Source organism: Nothoprocta perdicaria, unplaced genomic scaffold (genome assembly GCF_003342845.1).
Source record: "Nothoprocta perdicaria isolate Ctin4 unplaced genomic scaffold, notPer1 scaffold_307, whole genome shotgun sequence".
Taxonomy (NCBI): domain Eukaryota; kingdom Metazoa; phylum Chordata; class Aves; order Tinamiformes; family Tinamidae; genus Nothoprocta; species Nothoprocta perdicaria.
In genome coordinates this window covers 95,359-115,348 of record NW_020455541.1, presented here as the reverse complement: position 1 = coordinate 115,348, position 19,990 = coordinate 95,359, and the positions used below count along the sequence as shown (strand labels likewise).

The 19,990-nt window shown below is 41.4% G+C and overlaps 1 protein-coding gene across 1 annotated transcript in view; it reads left to right on the top strand.

The window, feature by feature from the left end:
* ADAMTS3 (ADAM metallopeptidase with thrombospondin type 1 motif 3) overlaps window positions 1-19,990 on the top strand; it is a 105,495-nt gene that overhangs the window by 67,712 nt on the left and 17,793 nt on the right. The window contains exons 5-11 of the mRNA XM_026042548.1: window positions 3,880-4,079; window positions 13,273-13,356; window positions 14,969-15,125; window positions 16,883-16,988; window positions 18,058-18,201; window positions 18,794-18,926; window positions 19,406-19,519. Coding sequence (XP_025898333.1) covers window positions 3,880-4,079; window positions 13,273-13,356; window positions 14,969-15,125; window positions 16,883-16,988; window positions 18,058-18,201; window positions 18,794-18,926; window positions 19,406-19,519 — 938 coding nt within the window. The remainder of the gene's footprint in view (window positions 1-3,879; window positions 4,080-13,272; window positions 13,357-14,968; window positions 15,126-16,882; window positions 16,989-18,057; window positions 18,202-18,793; window positions 18,927-19,405; window positions 19,520-19,990) is intronic.

The following is a 19,990-nucleotide window of genomic DNA, read 5'->3' as shown; positions in this document are numbered from 1 at the left end:
TTTTGGGCTTCTCCTTAAAGACACAGTTTAGATAGATGGTAGCAGGCATGAAGTTAGATTTAGGGAGATTACTGTAGAATCAGGTCTTTATTTGATAGGGAAAGAGCTATAATTTCTTTTTGCCTTTCTGTCTTTCTACCTTTTTGCCTTTCCTTCTGTCTTTCAGTTTTATTGTACTTTAGGAAAAAGAGGTTACTTACCTGGTGACCCAGAGTATCTTCTTTTATATGAGAAAACATTCACGAGTGATAAGAGTATCTCTATGCCATTTCCACTACTTCACTTTCTATCTGCACAGCCCTCCTCCTGCCTTTTCCTGGCAGAGGAACCCCAGCTGCACTGGAGGAAGATGAGTGTTCCTCATTTTTTCTACATAATACGTGGTAGCCACGCTCTGTGATATGCAGTCTTGAAAAAATATTTACCTGCACATATGCTTACAAAGCTTAATGTTCTGTCTTCCTGCCCAGATGTCTGAATAACCATTTCACTCGGTAAAAGAGAATAGACTAATTTTTTTTTTTTCCAACAGGTAAGATCATGATGTAAACAATGCAGGTACAAACAGAATAAAAAACTAAAAAGGTAATGAACTAGCTAACTCCAGAATGAGGTTAAGAAGGATTAATCTGTCTGGCACAAACCCTGCAAACAAACATATTGCCATCCATGTCACCTTACCATGTTAGACAGTGCAGTCAAAGCTGCCTAGCAAGCTTTCTAGATTTCACTACACAGGTCCTTTCTCATCACATGATTAGTTCAAATAACTCCTTTTAGTAAAGAGCTGCTGTGATTTCTCTGTGCTGCAGGAGGTGGTGTTTTCTTCAGCATATGCCCATGTGTGAATTTACCTGGTCTCTGCTCTGGAGAAGGGCGCTAAAGGAGAAATAAATCTTAACTTTACTTGATGACAGAAGAGCAGCTTCAGGATGCAGCAAAGTGCTGTCCAGAGGCACTCCTGGTGGCACTTAGGTAGCCAATTTAAAGGGCTTCCTTTTCTATAAACCCTTCATCTCATTGCTCAAACTGCCCCCAGGTTTAGATACATGTAGATGTTCCCTTCGATGCTGATGCGCAGTGATGCATGAGCAGGTTTTCCAAAGCCCCAGGTTAGTCTGCAGAGAAGCAACCATTCTTTGAATGCTGGCTCTCTTTACGGTCCACTAAATGCAAAGGCTGCATCGATACACAGGGGAAATCACAGCACATGGGTTTCCGAACCACTGACCTCGAGCAGTGCCAGAGCCTTAGCTGTGTTTTGTGTCTGGAGAGCCAGCAGTGTCTGTTCTTCCAGGCACTGCCTATAGGGGAACTTAGGTTTCCTGGCGATGCAGATGTCTCTCTGTCTACCTGTCTGTAATTCAGCAGGTTTGTGCAGATGTATCTGAGAGCAGAATTTGACATGAAGAGAAAAAGTAGATTGTGGCATTTGTGAACAGAGCTATTGTTAGTAAGTGTGTCCTGGGTTTATTTCTGATTGTTTGATTTAGTCACTAAAGCGCTGGCTTATGGAAAACAAACAATCAAAAAAAAAAAAGGTATGTGGACCACTCCTGTTACCCTGGATTTTTTGGAAAGGGCCTGCCAATTTGCAGAGTGTTCATTTAGGGAGAGGAATCCATGGCCTCGCTTCCTGAAGCAGATGTGRGGAAAGACAGCACACAAAGTGAGGCTTGCTGAGTAATTACTGGCTAATAGGTAGGCCAAATCAGCCTTAAAAGTCAGCACTTGTTTTCTCACGTTAATGTTGCTCTGTTAAGGAGCAGGGTATTTAAATAGTGCCTGTCCTGTTGAGCCAGGACCAGCAGACAAAAGTCAGCACTGAAGAAACTATGTGGAGAGCTGGTACTAAATAGCCTGTGTAATCCTGGTGCATTTCATGGGATATGCTGCCTGCTGGAGTGAGTGAAATGGTTGGGGTTTTTTTGCCACTGAGCCCAATTTGGAGGCGATTTGGGGTTTGTGCAGAAGTAGGCAAGCTACTTTTCAGGTGGGGAAAGAGTCTGCACTGGAAATAGTTTCCATGGTGTGTGTATTTGTGTTGTGGTCTTGTTTGTTTGTTTGTTKGTTTTACCTGTGCAAATCTTGTACAGAATTGGTCGCTATTTTTCCTCCAGAAGTGAGAATATCTTTTCTTGCTTTTTTGGGACTGTATAATGGAAAAAAATCGGGGGTGCATGCATGGAAAGTATTGGCACATGCCCTTTACCCTCTCCGCAGAAAGTGGCTACATGTTACAGAAGAGGCAGGGAGYGAAGTAGTCCTTTCTGCTGCCTGCTCACATACACACAAAAAAAGGATTCTACTCTTCCTATGAACCACAAAACCACCTATTTAAGAAGGGAAGGGACAGCCAAACCAAAGGAGCTACGCGGAGCAGATAGTTGATCCTTTCTGAAGTGATCTCAAGCCATGCCATTCATGCAGCAGGCGCAGCGATACGATGACACTGCTGGTGCACTGCTGTTGGACACTGTGCTCAACCCCCTGCCAGCTGCAGCAATTTTTAGAACTGGAGCTTGTCTATGAATTTCCCACTTGTGTGCTATCACAGCACTCACATTCCTGAGTGCRAGAGGACTTGTGGTTGGATTGTAAAGCTGTTTGCAGGCCTGGTCTCTCATCCACAGTGATGGTTAAGCTTCTGAAAGCAACTGGGGAAAATCTTGCCATTTGATGTGGAGTCTGGGTACACTTATTTATGTGTTGCTGAGCCCCCGAGATAACTAACAGGGAGAGACGTCCCAGCTAATTGTGCCAGAGGTTGAATCTGCTCAGGATGGTTGTCCCACACATCTTGCAGTATTGACCCTTGTCCTGCTGTCCTTCCACAGGCAAAACTTTTATCCAGTTTATCGGGAGTCTTGCCTGAAATTGTGGGATGGGCGAGTTCATATCCTTGCAAGCTTGGCTTTTACCAAGGAGGGAAAATCCTTAAGTATTTAAGAGTTAGTTCATCTTTTTTTTCATGGATGGAAGAGTGGGGAGAAGGGAGATACTTCCTGGCTCTGTGACAGAGCCAGACTGACCAATAGTCTAATTCCTAGTGAGGACTGCACTATCTGGCTAATAGTTTTTAGTGTCAAACTAGACAAGATGTGTCAAACAGGCTTCTCTAGCACTGCTCATTACTTAGGAGCATGTTGATGTGCTGGCTCTGGTTTTGGAAGAGCTTGGTGGTCTAGAGCTGTGACTCAGTTTCCTATCCCAAATCCGCAATGATGGATTTACTTTCTATGCTTTACTATCCTAAGGCAGTGGTACAGCTTTTTGATCATTTCAGATACAGGATGTATTAAATAAATCTAAAAAGCCCATTTAAAATGGTTCATCTGAAGTCTGAAAAATTCAGAGAATAGTAAGTTGAAGAACTCGCTTCTTCCCAGTTATTTACAGTGTTCAGAGCTGCTCTGCTACTTGGTTATGAGCAGGAAAACATACAACACAGCAATTTGTTAGCTCTTCGGCATGAACTGGGAGACATCACGCTATTTTTGAGTGGCGAAGCCACCAATTAGCTTTGTGCAGCAACCCCAGCAAATGCTGTGGCACTTTGTGATGTGCTTTAACATGTTACAAAGGAGGGCAAAATTCTGGAGTAGAAGTTGAATATTTGGCCTAATTTCTCCACTACTGCTTAGAGATAGTTTTTTGGTTGGAAGTAAGAACTGTGTGAAGTATTACAGAACTATATAATTAATTACTTTTTTTCGTTGGGGGTCTGGTGATTCTTTCAGGTATTGGAATAATCTCTTTTCTCCTTGTTCCTGGATTATCCTATCCAAGGAAGTGGTTATATGAGTGAGGGTGTTGTGCAGGTGGATGTTTCTACAGTGAACTTGGAATGGGTGTTTATGTCTTACTGTTTCCTTGTAGAGTCTCTTCTCGGGGACCTTGAAGACCTGAGTTCCCTGTACAGCAGCGTTGAGCAGCAGCTGAATGAAACRCTGAGGCGACGCAGGCACGCGGGAGACGACGACTACAACATTGAGGTGCTGCTAGGTGTGGATGACTCCGTCGTCCGATTCCACGGCAAAGAGCATGTTCAAAACTACCTCCTCACCCTTATGAACATAGTGAGTATCTTCTGTAGAGCTGTGCTGCTTCTTTTGAAATGTGGAAGGCTTTTCCAAACTCTTCTGGGAATGGCTAGAAAACAACGTTTGCTGAAAAAAAGGTAATGATAATTTAGTCTGCTGTTGTTGGATTTGGTTCTTTCTTTTCAAGGTATTCCTTTAGTTGGTCTTTTGTGGTAATTCAAGAATGCCCCATCTCAGACCCTCAGTGAGAACATGATCTTTTATACACCTCACAGAGTTGCACAAAGTGATTCTCCTAGTCCTTACACTCACAGCTATATTCTTGCAGGTGCATTCATCTTAAAGCAAAGTCCGCTGGACTGTCAGACTGTAATCACACACAAAGATTTTTTACGCAGCCCTGAAGGACATGAGTATTCCTCAATGGCCATTTTAACAAATAATGTACTCTCATGTTCTGCTTCCTTCATAAAACTCAGTTATACAGATCAACAACAAAGCTAAAGAGGGCGGGAYTGGGGGTGCTGACAGTCCTGTTGATGCTTTTGGGCAGAATAAATTTGGTTAAAAAACAAGGAGAATGTTTTTTTCCCACATTCTGCATTGTAAAAACAAAAACAGTCCTCTCTTCCCCTCCTAAACCTCAAAAATGTGCAGATAGCTGGATGATGGCAGATGTTCTCCCTTGCGTGTAGGACAGAGTTGCCGCTTCTGATACATAGGTGCAGTTGGTAGACGCTGTGAATGTTGAAAGGATATAACAGACCTGAGATCTCTGTATTGTAAGTGTGTTTGGCAGTTGTTAAACATGACAGTGTGTAACCTGGCAGGCTCTTGGCTTTTGCACTTTGGTCAAGTCCACTTTGTTAAGTTCTTTGTTAGTTGTGTGGTATAAAGTTACCGAGTTATGCCTGCACTCATTTMAGACTAGTTGACAGCAAGATACTTACTCTGTAAATTAAGGTTTCTGAGGAGCTGGTTGATAAGAGTGTTCAGTGCTGCTGTGAAGCCATCTTATTTTTGCATTGATTCTCCAAGCGGAGGAAACTGGGAGAGAGCTGGAGAGGTGGCACAATGCACTTTTGCCCCGTTTCTTCAGTTCTCAGGCACTGGTGCCTCACGATCCCATGAGATTACTTTTGGCAAAGGTTTTACTGAGATTTACTGAGATTATTCTCACAGGATGATTTTGCAARCTTCTTAGTAAAGCGTTTTACTAACAAATCTTTGTCAAACACCTAAATATTGTATGATTTTACAATGCTGAAAGACTTGAAATTGGARTATGTCAACTTACATTTCCTTAAATTGGAGTATGTCAACAAATTACTAGCAGTGCTGTTGCCTCTGCCAGTATTACTCATTTGAAAACTAGCAATGAAAACTTGCAAGGCTCTCAGGGGGATTAAGATCGTCTACCTTAGTTTTCCTGTTGGTTTAAGATCAGCAAAACTGTAGCAATTTGTACTTTTYCTCAACCAAGTTGCTACCATTTTTAGTGTGGCTCTGCCTGAATAAGGGAAGGGGAGGACCTCAGGATGTGATCCTGTTCCTACTATACTGTTACATAGAGAGGAAATATTTGAAAGGAAAAATGTACATCTGGTATATTTTTAACGATTCCTAATTTCTCCTGCAACACAGTTTTGAAGGAAAATCTGGTTAATCAAAATGTGGACAAGTACTCTGAATAACAAATGACAATTTAAATCAAGAAAAATTCTAACGTTATCGAAGAGACAGCAGGTGCTTTAGTAATGTCTGGTTTTTTGATCGGTGTGGCAATATATTTATGTAAAAAGTGCAAAAGAGCAGAGACTTACGGAACTTTTTAACTGTCACATATTATGGTGTTAGCCATTTTGTGTCTATGAATACATCTAAGGCTATAAAATGAATGGCAGGATACTATTGTACAATTCATATTGTATTTGCAGAAGTCACGTACACCAGCTAAATGCTAAAATTACACAAGTTAAATATTTTCTATTTTTTCTGTCTTAAGATGACACATATGAAATGAATGTAAAGTGAATGTATAACTCCTTCCAGAATGTGGCCTTTCAATAATACATACAAGTGTCAGATCCATATGGATATGCTTTAGTAGATAGGGGTGCCATAAAGGTTTTCCAAGAAAGAAAAAAAGCCATCCTAGGGACAGCTTGTAGCATAACTGGCACCTCAAAGCTTTTGTGTGTGACAGTCTTGTCTATGTGACAAGCCTGTCTCAGTTATCCAGGTGCACTAAACATGCTGCCTCACCTACTCTGGCTCCCAAAATTAATGCCAGCAGTTTCAGAGTTGCAAGATCTAATCCATAGAATTTGACAATTTAAAAAAAAAATCTGGAATAAAATAATCCAGACTCGCACATTGTAATAGAAAAGCAGAAGTTAGTGTGCTAGCCTTACAGCATTGAGTTCAGTTCAGCCTTGTGCCTTTGCTGCTGCTTCCATAATTGCTAGCTTGACTGTTGTAGGTCACTGCGGTATTTCAGTATGCTGGGGGAGCTGCACACTAACAATAAGCAAAGAGCTGCTGTGAAATCTTGGTTTGATGAAAAGGGAGCTTGAGCAATGTCTGTGCATTTGGTTTGGGAGCCCAAAGCATTTCATCCTAACTTCCTTCCCTTCTCTGGCATGCACACAGAAAGCCTCTGGCAGAGCTGTCTTAGGAAGTTGGGCGTGAAGGTCTTTGAAAAGAAACAGCTACTGAGCCTGGACTGCTCCATGGATCACCTCTCAGACAGGAGAGAATCAACAGCAACAATGTGGGGGCAATGCACGTATCTAGTAACAGTGTCTATCTTTGCTGTTAGAGGAATCCTCTTTTTTAGATTTGAGGGAATTAGAGAGCACACGAGCAAGTCTTTGCTTGTTCCTAGAAGATCATGAGCCTGTAGGAGGGCAGCTGTTGCAGTCGGATGCAGCTGTTGCAGTCGGATGCACAGCTGACATCAGCAGACATGGTTCAATGCAGATGAATTTGTCTGGCACAGAGATGAATCTGGCTTTTAGATTTCTATTGGGTCTGGATCCAGTGGAAAAAAAGATTCAAGAAGAACTGAACTTTGCATCTAAACTTGTATCTTCTACTCTTCCTGAAAACAGGATCTCCAGACGAGAGAGAATTTGTGCTAGTTGCTTCGTGGGCTTTTTTGCCAGTCTGGTGGTAACTTGATGATACCAGTTTGCTTTTTCAGGCAGGGAAATTWAAGGCAGTTTTGTCCCACATAATGCATTATGTGGAAGATGGTTCCAGATTAACTCCAAATGAGCCAATGTATGCACACATCATAGACAACAACTCCCTTGCTCAAGTGCAAAAAGCTGTATAATCGTATTTCACTAACCCTGTGCCAAGGCTAGCTATTCTGGGCACAGTGCCATGCTGGCCCAGCTACAGTGCTCTCAGTGCCAGGGCTGGCTCGCTGAGAACCAGACACTGCATGGCCCAGAGGTGTCTCAGGGAGCTCCAGTGCTGGGGTTCATCACCAAGAGGGCCTGAGTTTCAGCTAAAGAAATGCTTGACATGTTTCCAGATAGTTAGCATGTACCCTTGGCTTATGAAGCAGGCTGTAAATCCTACGGAGTTGGAGATGCATCTAAAGCAGATATTAATGGACAAAGCAGAAAGACAGAAGCCCGAATGAGGGGCAAGCAGCACTCGAAAGAAGCAAAATCTGGTGTGGTCCTTAGCTATTAGGCTAAGCTTTGCTATTATTTCATAGCATAAACCACAGAAGGCACTTAGTGCTTGCCTTCCTGGAGGGCTGATATTCCCTGGAGTTATTTCTGGTCATTGTGGATGACCAGTGACAGGACTGATGTTTTGATGTCACCTTTACCAGGGCTGTGTGAGGACTAGCAGCCTCCATCTCCTGAACTCTGCCATAGCTCTGCTYCTAATCCGCAGCAGGGCACCCTGTGCAGAACCTGGGGAAGGAGARCAGACAAGGTAGCATTAAAACTGCCAGAGGAGTGGCAGACAGGGAAAAGGGGCAGGATCCGTATAGACAGGGATTTATAGCATTTCACTACTCATTTTGCTTTTATGCTGTGTTGTATCTAATTATGCTGCTTTCTTCTCCTCCACACTATGCAAGAGAAACCTGTAACAAAAAGAGATAAATTTTAAAGACATAGTGTAGAGTTTAGAGGGAATTTGTAAGTAATGAAATGCAGAATAGTGAAACATTCATAATAATCTAAGCAAGAGGTAACAAATACAGTTTCCTAAGCAACCATGTAAAAAAGCTTGAGGTTTTCAGTACCCTTTTGTTTTATCTGAAATTAGAAGTCCTCTATATTAGGTAATTATTTGTTACTCCCTTGGATGGTTACTTAAGAGTGAATTTTCCCTGGATTATAGTAATTGAGATCAGAAAGATACACACCCAGAGCACCAAGTTGTAGTGAGATTTGGCAAAGAGGTTTGGACTTATCAGAATTTAAATCTTTGGCTTTTGRTATTTTGTTTGCTTTTCTGAGCATAAACTAGAATAATTTAGTAAGGTAGAACTTCTGTACATTATTCATCCTTGAACTGCAAGTTGCTTTGGGCAGAATTCCCTTTTGGTGATGATTGTGGCGATTACGTTTGTTTGTTTGCTTGTTTTTCTCTTAATAACTGCTTCAGATTATTGTCCTTTAGCAGTGTTAATATAGCACACACATAAAAATGTCCACATGTAATCTTAATTCTAGTAAAATACTGTTTCAAGGTGATTAATGTCAGGAGTGCTCAGTGTTGAAGCTGGTAAGAATTTTATGATTGACTTTGCTAGGGACAGCACCTTCCATAGGTCTCCATGCATATACCTTACCTGTTACGTATTGGTCTGTTGCTTGATCTTCATCTTTTGATTACAGATAGAGGACAAGCTTGAATTTAAGAGGATTTGTATAGCAAGGCCAAAATATATTAATCAATTATCTTTTGGCATTTTCTAGTCTCTAAAGCTATCGCTGATCATTACCTTCTCAGAAAAGTCAGACAAGTAGTGTTTTTTTTTCTGTGCAGCTCCCTGTAGRAGCAGGAGCCAGTGCTGCTATCTGAGTGTGACGTGCATAAAGCAGACAGGTCATCTGCAGCATTTTCCGTGCGGCTCAGCTGGACAGTTCTTGCTAATTCAGAAATGCCATTCCCAGATTTTCCTTAAGCAGTGGCTTGAGGTTATGCTAAACTGCACAGCTACTTCGTACTACTGAAGAATACAAAATAGGAGTGAGTATACCTTTGGCAAACACAAAAGGTGATGTTTGAACCTAGATAGTCTGAGATGAAAAGTTACTGTATTTGGCAAACATGAAAGCAAGTTGATGTTTGAACCTAGATAGTCTGAGATGAAAAGTTACTGTAATTCCTGTGAGTAACCAAATATCTTTAATACACGACTTGCTGAGTTCTTGGGGTTTTTTTTTGTTTTTTTTTTTTTAACCACATGCCTCCTGAAGCATCAGCACGAATGTGATTTTGAGACATAAAAATTTGTCTTTTGGTTCTGTGACCACATGAGGATTATTGAAATAAGCAGCAATTAAGTTCCCTTTTCAGAAGTTGCCATCTTCTGTGTCTTAGTTCCAATTGTTGCCCAGCCTCTATTTTGGAGGRATTTCTAAACAGGAGAAATTATAGGGAGTGTCATGCTGTTTCTTTGCTTATACCAAAGAATCAAAGCAATACAATGTTGGCGAAAGATGAACTCCAGAAAATCATCTCCTCTATTGTTTTTCCTCTCTGTAATTAAATAAAAAGTCATAAAAAGTCATAAAAAGTCATTAAATAAAATTTCAGAATATTTTCTTTATAGTTTTTAAAAACAAACATATAACTTTGTGAACAGCTCAGCTGATTTTCCCTTCAAAAAACAATTCCAAAGTGTTTTCTAAATATTTTCTAAAATATCAATAGCTCCATCTACTGGGAATATACAGGCCAGTACTGGGCAGGTTCAAACAACCCTCTCGCCTGGGAAGCTGAAGGTCAGCAGCAATAACAGTTGTGGCCTTTTCAAATGTAATGGTATGTATTTAGTCATTCTTGCCAAGATTTTAACAATGTAATGTTTAGATTGTTACAAGGAGTTTTAAACAACACCTGGGTAAAACAGGAAATGCAAAGTAAATGCAGGGAAATCTCTGCTTTAATTGCTCCCATGTCCACAGAGGGCACTGGGGATGTTATTTACAGACAGACAGCCTGTTCTGCAGCCAGTGTCGGAAGAGTTTGAGAGCCATCGCTCTTGACTGTAACCCTGGGTGCATTACGCTGCGGAGCGGAGTTGCTTGGCTTCAAGAAGGGCCCAGCTCCAAGCCCTCACCTGCTGTCACAGGGAGCAACTCCTGTTCCTAAGACCCACTTCTTCCAATCTGCCAATGGAGAATATTAATATTTGACTTCATCAGGCTTATAATTTACCTGGTTGCCTGCCTTGATTTTTTGCTGCCAATTCTTTCTGTAGAATCCAGTCGTTAAACACTCACTTCTCTCATGTATGTTTATGTCAGTTTATGGCACTTTCTTTCTCATTTTGCCCTGAGCTTGTGATCAAGACTAATGGYACATGCCAGTGTCACCAGCGAAGTGAATTTTTCCCTTGCTATTTACTCAGCATAATTTGGAACTGCAAGCAGCACTTTCTTTGGCAGATCCAGCCACTTTCATTTAGGGAGCTAGATTTGGCTGGAAGGTGCCTTTATTCCTAGCTACTGTTTTTTGAGTGTGTCAGTTTGAAAATATGGATTTACCCATGATATTCATGCTGTGTAGCCTTGGGAATGTTTCCACGTAAACACTGAAGTCCCTTTTTTAGCAGTTATCTCCCTTTCTCAGGCTTCTCCACTGCAGCCTATGGATTCATTGCCAGCTATCCATTGATTTTGTCCGTTTGAATAATTGTTTGTCCATCTGTAAACAGATACTTTCCCACTTTGTCTGTGGAGTCTCCCAGTTGTCATCATTGTCCAGTGAACATGATGATTTATGTCTGTCTTCTGTATACGGTTAGCTCCAGCTAACCACTTCTTCCTTTCAAATACTGTAACAGAAGCAGTATGGGCAGCTGAGTGTCTGCAATCGGTTTCCCAAGTTTACATCAGACAGATCAAGCCTACTGGGGCATGATTTGTATATGCATTTTATACTTCTACCAGTATCTTAGCAATGTAATTTGTTTTGCCAGCATAACCACAGTGTAAAAGCAATTTCAGCAGTATAAAAGTGTTGCAGCCTACACTGTCTCTTTTCAGCACTTGTTTTGATATGTGGCCTTCCAGCAAGGTTACAGGTTTCCACAATTTCCTGTGTCCTGATTATTTGCTAACTTAGGCCAACTTGCTTATCCAGGACATGAGGAGTCCTGCACAGTAGGGCCCTCCAAGCGGTCCAGAAAGTGTATGGTGAGCTATGGCATTGTGGAGAAATAGAAGGCTTGAAGCTCTCTGGTCCTTATGGCAGTCATTCCAGGGAAGTTTGTGGTGGAGTGAGGGAAACTGAAACTTTTGTGTCACAAACTTGTGAGAGCAATAATACTGCATTACCAAGGAGAGAATATGAGAGATGAATAATTGAACTTTGGAATAATTGCTTCACAAGGCAGGCAGAGTGAGTTATGTCCTAATCCCTGGTAGAACTATCCTGCTGACAGTCTGTTCTCAGTTGGTCCTCAGAGGGCTCGCATTTTTAAAAAACTTGGACTAAAATCATTGTGCCAGGTCCCACAGTCTGGACAACTCGGAATGACCTTTTTCCCTCAGAGGAAAGGGGAAGTTTTGTTTAGCTTGACTGAAAARAAAGTAACCTCTAAATCCTGTCCAAATATTACCAGCCTCCCTCTGAACCCTGGTATTTATTTTGCTGCAGTTACCCACAATACAATATTTATTTTGTTTTGAGGGGCATGAGTAACTTCACTGATGATCTACTTTTGTCTGTTTTAGTCCCCTAATTTGTACAGTGGTGAGAGGTCATTTCTCACCTTTCCAGACGAAAGGAAGATCCTCAAGAAGRACGTTTTTGACCCATCTACATAATTTTGGGGTTTGAGCTTCGTTTCCACAAATATTCCTTTTAGAGTTAGGTGGTYGTTTTTGTACTGATTTATCTTTAAATATTTGTCATTTATATTTAAAAAAACACACTCCAAACTATGAAAAAAAAATCCATTGTTCAGTGAGAAGGGCAATCCCTCGCTTCTTATCCTGAATTTCTGACAGGAGGTGGCTTCTCTTTTGCCAGGAGTGTTCACCAGCACAACCCCTGGGTGAGGGGTTTCGTAGGTGGGATAAAGGGCGTAAGTCTTTTCCTCCATGGGAACAGTAATAGGATTGCTATATTCAAACAGCAGCTAATTTTTGCAAAACTYGTAGGTATATAATTTCTTTGAGATCTTTATTGCTTTGCAGGTTTTGCTGGAAAGTGATAAACAGAGCCAACATTTATTGGGCCACGGGAACTAATACAGAGAATGATCATCTAATCTCTTATTTCTTTCGAAAATAAATGGCTTTAAGTCAAATCCTCAAGTATTTTCCAAAGACAAACCTATGCTGAAGTTAATGGAACTTTGTTTGAATGACAGCCGCTGGCAAGAGAATTTTTTAGAAATGACCGAAAACATGCTAGTTCTCTTCTCACTAAAATACTCATCCCACATGTTTCAATTGATTGAAGTGAGACAAATGGTTGATGAGGCAGGGAGTAACAGGATCTGGAGCTCATCCACAGTTTGAGTGGCCAGATGGCATAGCAGAGGTGGCCATGTGGGCTGGATAGTGATGGTTTCATCTGTTAATGCAAATTCTCTCTGGTCTTAAATTCCTCAGTGAACTAGAATACACTGCTATAACCKTTCTTCCTGGCATAGCCTTATTTCCCTCATTCTGTTTATTGTGTTAATTAAGCATTCAGGTAAGTATTTGCAGTGTTTGAACTTGAAGGTATTTTTTTTCTCCAAACAATTTTTCTACGGGTCCTGCTTCAAATGCTGTTGGAGTCAAGAACTCCCCTGACAGGAGTTCAGTAAGTTCTCTGTGAGAGGGTATTTGACAACAGGAAGTGCAATATACGATTCTCACTGCATGGAAATGATTTGGGACTTGAATACTCCTTTGGAAAGACTGTAATGGAATAAGCACTTGGAAACAACATATACATATCCTTGGAAGTTCCCGTGGTATCATCACTGATTCATCTCCCCTTTTGTTTTCCTGTCTCCTTTGCTTAGGTGAATGAAATTTACCAYGATGAATCCCTGGGTGTTCACATAAATGTCGTACTGGTCCGAATGATCATGTTAGGGTATGCAAAGGTAAGCAAGCCTGGGGACCAGCTTCCTTGTTCATTTTCTTTGTGATTATTTTCCATCTGAATCATAGGAGTGGCTGTGGAGGCAAATGTACTGTGGGGCTAGTTTGAGAGAGCCRTTTTCCCTGCTTGGCATGCTGTCAGTGTGCTTGTGCCCTCCTTCCCGAGGCTGCCCATGAGCATGCCTTTTGTGACAGAGGTGCCAGTCTGGCTCCAGAGTCGTTTCACACCTCATTCATCATATAGACGCTGAAAGACTGCAGCAACCTATTTTTTTTTCTGTCGTATTAGATGGATTCAGCTTAATGGAAAGCTCCTGTGCCACTATGTCCTCCCCTTGTGTCACCAAGTCACAGTGACTGGTGCTGTGAGAGATGCAGCAGCTCTGCAGAGAGAAGCAGCTCTCTCAAGTCAGGAGGGAGCAGTCGTTAGCACTGGCCTCCTCTTGCTGATGTTGCTGGGGGACTCAGAGGCGCAGTGGGGGACACCTCGTCCCACTGCAGCCACACTCCCAGCAGCGCTCAGCTTGCCCAGGCCTGTGGCCTGAATTCTCATCCTCGAGAGTCCTCAGGGAATTAAATTGGTTTAGTAGAAGTGATCGTCTAGATTGACCAACCCAGCTTGCGGGTGCATCCTCTCCAAGCAACCTGCTGAGGTAGCTATGTCTCTTTCTCATTGTCGCATTAGCATGCTCCTTTACTGTTTGCCCGGGATAGTCCTTGCAGTGATTTCTCTGCTCAAATGCATTYGCTTTTGAAATAAACCCTTGCTAAATTGCTTAGAATGGGAGGAAGCTCTCATGCTCCTGAGGACTTGATAAAGATCATGCACCTCCTGTTTAACTCTCACGTTAAATTTGGGAAAGTGAAAAGACCAACCAACTGGATACTTCTGTTAAAATTAGATTTGGTTACTTCTAGCATATTGAGCTTGTAGGCTCACCTGGTATCAAAAATCTCATAGAATTGCATGGTTCATCTGTGTTAGTTATTACAGATTTACTGGATTACAGTGCTTTGCAGAAACTGAAGATGTTGTCCTATGCATTTGTACCATTCACTCCCTCCACAGAGTCTGTATGTGTCACTACACTGTCATTTATCTCCGCTGAATTATGTTGTCTTCCAGCAGACCAGAATTTAAACATGTCCCAGCAAAGGGAATACAAATGTCCATATTTAATCTTTATATCATGGTGTGTGTTAGTCCTGCAGATTACAGGCTTCATATTAAAAGGCCAATATTTCCACAGATGATCTGAACACTCATGATAAAATCTTCCAGAAAAATCCCCAAGATGCACTGCTGCACATGCATGATCACCGTTACATACCCACAGCATAGGTATAAATTGCCTCCTGGCTCTTGTATACCTGGGGATCAAAGACAATTAATCCTAGAGAGAATATCAGCTACCCATTATGGATTGGCTCTACTTGCCAACTTCCCTAGTAGGGAAGCATTACTTATGCTTAGCCCTAGGGGGCTAGCATTACTTAAAGGGATAGGAGTGAGGAAAAGAGAAATGGAGACCTGATTGGTGCTCCAAGAAGAGCAAAACTCGCCCGGGTTTCTTACCTTCAGGAGCTCCTGGGTCTAACGTGTTGCTCTTTCAGTCCATTAGCTTGATTGAAAGGGGAAATCCCTCCAGAAGCCTGGAGAACGTTTGCCGCTGGGCGTATCAGCAGCAGAAGTCGGATCCCAATCACTCTGAGCACCACGATCACGCCATCTTCTTAACCAGGCAAGATTTTGGGCCTGCTGGTATGCAAGGTAAAAAAAAAAAAAAAAAAAGCAATGAGTGTCCCTGCCATTTAGGTCTGACTACTGACTGTAACAAATAGATATTTTGAGAGAACTAAGTAAATAGTATTTTACTTTGTTCAGATGGCAAGTATTTGCATGCTGTGGAGGGAGACGCTAGGAACACTCAATGCTCTTTGCGTTTTATTTAGCTTTTATTTTATCACGTTATTCTCTGTAGAGTTCTTTTTATAAACAACCTGCCAGATAGTTATATACATCTTTATTACTCAAGGAATAAAGGCTAAGGGGAGGTAAATTCACAAAGTAGCATCTTTATTACTCAAGGAATAAAGGCTAAGGGGAGGTAAATTCACAAAGTAGCATATAGAGTTTGATTTATGTCATCGGTAATAAATTGCCTGGGCAAGAGTCTTGAAATTGTGCTGTTCTGTGCAGCATGGCAGTAAATTGGTGGTTTTCTATTTTCTTGGTTCTCACATAGTGACACTGCAAAGTGTCCTTCCTGTAATGACTTACACAGACCRAACAGTCACTACATCTCGTGTGCTGTGGTCAGTGGTAGAGCTAGCATGGGGATTCCTCTTAATTGAGACATCGTGGTTCTGTGTGCTTCTTGCTTGCACTCCCAGGTGGAAAAGAGCAAGCAAAACACTGAGGAATTTCTGATGCAGAGCTATCCTGTTAAATCTAGTCCTTCACCACAGCAGTCTAATATTAGTCTTAATTAGTCTTACAGAAATTTCATGTTTTCTATGCCTCGTTTTCCTCCGACATACAGTAGTCCTACTCCMTCTCTAAGTGTTACCTGTGGCCTCTTAGAGAGATTGTGATAATAAAATGCTGGAATTTCTCCTGCCACTGCAGTCTTCTGTCCAGTGCAGCACTGTGGCTGGAGCTGTGGCCCCATTCCTTCTGGCCGCCACTGCGGTCTCATCTAGTGCTGTGCCCAAGCATGGTGCCTTTGACTGAAATCCTGCAACTTGTCTGTGATGAAGGAGGCTCTGTTCATTATTCAGTTTGGGAAATCGGTGTAATATAGACAATTTAAAATGATGGCAGCAGTGCTTCCAGCTGTAATGTCTGGAGTTTACAAATCATCACTGTCACTTAGACATACATGTTAATAAGAAAGCTTTTGTGCTGGTGAATGAATACTGGTTGAAGCACATTTCTGCTTCTCCAAGTATTTTTTTTTTTTTGAGGTAAAGTGCACTGTGTTTGAGGTGTCCAAATGAAGATGTATTAGATATCCATGTTCAGCACTTGACCTTTCACTGATGTAATAGGGAGAGCCCTTCTGCAGGTCTGGACTGGCGTGTCTGGAGTGAAACCAGTAAGATGAGATTCAAGGCAGACCTTCCTGTCTTCTGAGAGATTTCAGCTTTTGCTAAGGAAAAGGCATGCAATAGTGTGTGCTTGGCTATAGCTGATAGTATTAATATGAGCATAAGGAGAAAAAAAAAACACAAGAAACAAACAAAAGCTTTAGCMCTATTTTGCAACTGAACAGAAATGGATTTTTTTTGTATTTCTGGTGATAAAATGTTTAAGTGTCAGAATTAATACAGATGTCTGGGGAATCAAATCTAATTTGTCAGAGCCATTTAACCTACTTGACAGTAATTGTAATGAGATAGAGGAAAATAGACCATTAAGGCAAAATAATCTTGAGTTGTTTGTTCTCAGATAGGACATCTTACTGTGCTGAGTAGCTTAAAATAAGTCCAAYGGGGARAAAAAACAGACATGATTTCTCTCAACAGGGTACGCTCCTGTCACTGGCATGTGTCATCCAGTCCGAAGCTGCACACTCAACCACGAGGATGGGTTTTCATCAGCTTTTGTTGTTGCTCATGAAACTGGCCATGTGTAAGTCTAACTTCTTAGATTACATGAAATTTGGTGATGCATTTCCTGTTTGCATAAACCAGTGTAATTTCCGTGTGTGTGTGTGTGTGTGTGTGTATATACATACATATATATATATATATATTACTGCTCTCCTGTTTATATTTCCATCTCCTTGGAATGCATCAGTGCTTTAAGCAATGTAGTAAGTTGGGCAAGAAAGGAATGGGAAGAAAGAACGTTTTTTTTTTTTTTGTATAGTTATGAGGAAAAGGAGGTCATTAAGTGAGAAACTTGGAAGTCCCAGGTGTGCTGTCTTAATTCACTGCATTCAGTAGAGACAGTAGCTTGCCAAGCACCATTAACTGCCTACTTCTCATTAACTGAAAATGATAATTTGTTAGATTTTGCGCTTTTTAGAGAATGAGAAATTGTTAGATCAGAAAGAGCTGATTTCTATTAGCCACCTGAATGAATTCATATCAAGTACTGACCTGATTTTTCCTTTCTTTAAATAGTGCAAGCTACTTGTTCATTTGTACACCTCAGTGAATTTCTCTGCCACTGTTAAAGTAAGGCAGGAAGAAATTAGCTAAGTTTGAAATGACCACTTCCATGTTAAAGTGCTGTACCAGAGGCACACTTGCAGGTGTAACATGTTGACCCTRTCAGCTCTATGAGTAAATAGGTGCTTTTGATATATGGGTGTACAAACACGAACAATTTACTGTCTGAACAAACTGCTCTCTAATGAACAGAGTWGATTTTTTTTTTCCTTTATCCAAAACATGAGCAGAAATCATAATCTAGTTACCTCATTACTGATGCTAACAGATAGAATGAAGTATAAATGCAAGAGTATTCAGAGAGTCCTTGGTGTTCTGACATCAAAGGAAATACCTATTTGACAAACATTTGATATCTACAAAGTTGAAAAAAGAAGTTCATTTTGAACAATTACAAGTCCATAAGAGACTGTTTTATTCACAGCTCTTTTACCAGCTGCAGAGCTGTAAAGCTAAAATTACCTAAACTTTCATACTGTTTTTTTGTTTGTTTGTTTGTTTTTGTTTTTTTCTTTTTCCTTCAGGTTGGGCATGGAGCACGATGGGCAAGGGAACAGATGTGGAGATGAGACAGCCATGGGGAGTGTTATGGCTCCCTTGGTACAGGCTGCCTTTCACCGCTACCACTGGTCCAGGTGCAGCGGCCAGGAACTCAAAAGATACATCCAGTAAGGACCTCTAGATATGGATTCAGTCTTCAAAGGCATCCTGGTAGAGTCACCTGTACTTCAGTGCTGCAGCAAGACAGTCCATGTCTGGCTTCCTTCAGTCCTGCTGCTTTCTAATTAGCTCCTTTCCTGACACACTCTTTTTCTTGTTCCTGTGGAAAGGCTCCCATTGACTACAATGGATTTTGTGCTAGGCATTACATKGGGAACCATGCTGCAATTTGAAGCACGCTGAGATGTTTCCCTTTGGCAGAGAGAACTGAAGAATATTTATTTTCTACCTCTGGTGACAGGAAAGTAAGGTGCAAATTCCACGTGTAAGAGGGCAAAGAAAGGCTAGAGATATGGTTCTCTGTGGTCTTCCAGTAAATGCAGGGATTTTGCTGAGTWCTATCAGAGGCTGAGTCAAGTTGCACTAAGCAACACTCCTACAGAAATGACTGCCTGTGTTGCAGAGAGCCAGAAGTATATGGGACAGAAAGCAAATTGGAGAGAAGGAGTATTTCCTGCATTAACATTTAGGAATGTTGATCTAGCTGATCAAAAGACAATTACCAAGTCTTCCCATGATTTTTTCTGTTTCTTTCTACAGCTCTTATGACTGTCTTCTTGATGACCCTTTTGAACACGATTGGCCTAAGCTTCCTGAACTACCAGGCATCAACTATTCCATGGACGAACAGTGCCGCTTTGATTTTGGTGTCGGCTATAAAATGTGCACGGCGGTATGTCTGAGGCAGTCACTGCAAAGACAGATGTTCATTCAGCATTTGGCCTTATTTAATAACTCCAGTGCATGCATTTTTTTCATCGTCCACAAGCACTTAATAGAGTAGTTTATTCCTGAGAGAGGACAGAGAGATTTATAGGTGAAACCTAGTAATTTCAGACAAGTTTACTGGCCAAGCGGACAGCACTGTGACCCACATGACAGAGTTGTAATAGCTAGTCTGTCATCTCAAGACAGGAGGGAAAAACCTTATTCCACCCCCCCCCTTTTTTTTTTCTCTCTCTCTCCCCTTTCTTCTCACTAGCTTGGGACTAAGATATGTAGATCATGAGCACTGCCCTTTTCGTTCTGAAGATGTTCTACTTGTTGAAAGTCCTGTGTGAGAGGTTAAATCCCTGAGTGGTTTGAATCCTTATCTGAAAAATATTGATAATCTAATGTTGAGTTTCATATCATGAATATCCTGCCTTTCAGTTTCGAACCTTTGACCCATGCAAGCAGTTGTGGTGCAGCCATCCAGATAACCCATATTTTTGTAAGACTAAGAAAGGGCCTCCACTTGATGGGACAGAGTGTGCCCCTGGAAAAGTGAGTATGGTGCTTGTGGTATGTTTTTATTAAAAAAAAAAAATCAGTTGCAGGGTTTCACAATTTCAGTTAAGTTGAGGAGCATCTAGGAAGTCAAGGAATTGCCCAGCACCCCCCAAGTGGAGCCAGAGGTGCTTCCCCATGCGGTGTTCCGTGATCTGTATGAGCTTTGCTGTAATGCCAAGTAATTTGTGGTGAATTGGCACATTGGAAGCCCAGTTAAGATGTAACCCTCTCTCAGCCTCTTCTGTGGCCTTTCTGTTACCTTTTTTGGATTCTTGACTCATTTGCAAAGTGTCTTGAAGTGTCATTGGAAATCCACACTAGCAGATAATGCCGTTACTGTAGGATGGGAGAACAAAGCTCTTCTTAGTGCTTGTGGTCCAGACATTCTGTGGCCAAATGTTTATGGAAACTTGGAATTAGCTCTTTATTTTTCCCTTTTAATATCCCCCATTAGTAGGTGTGCTG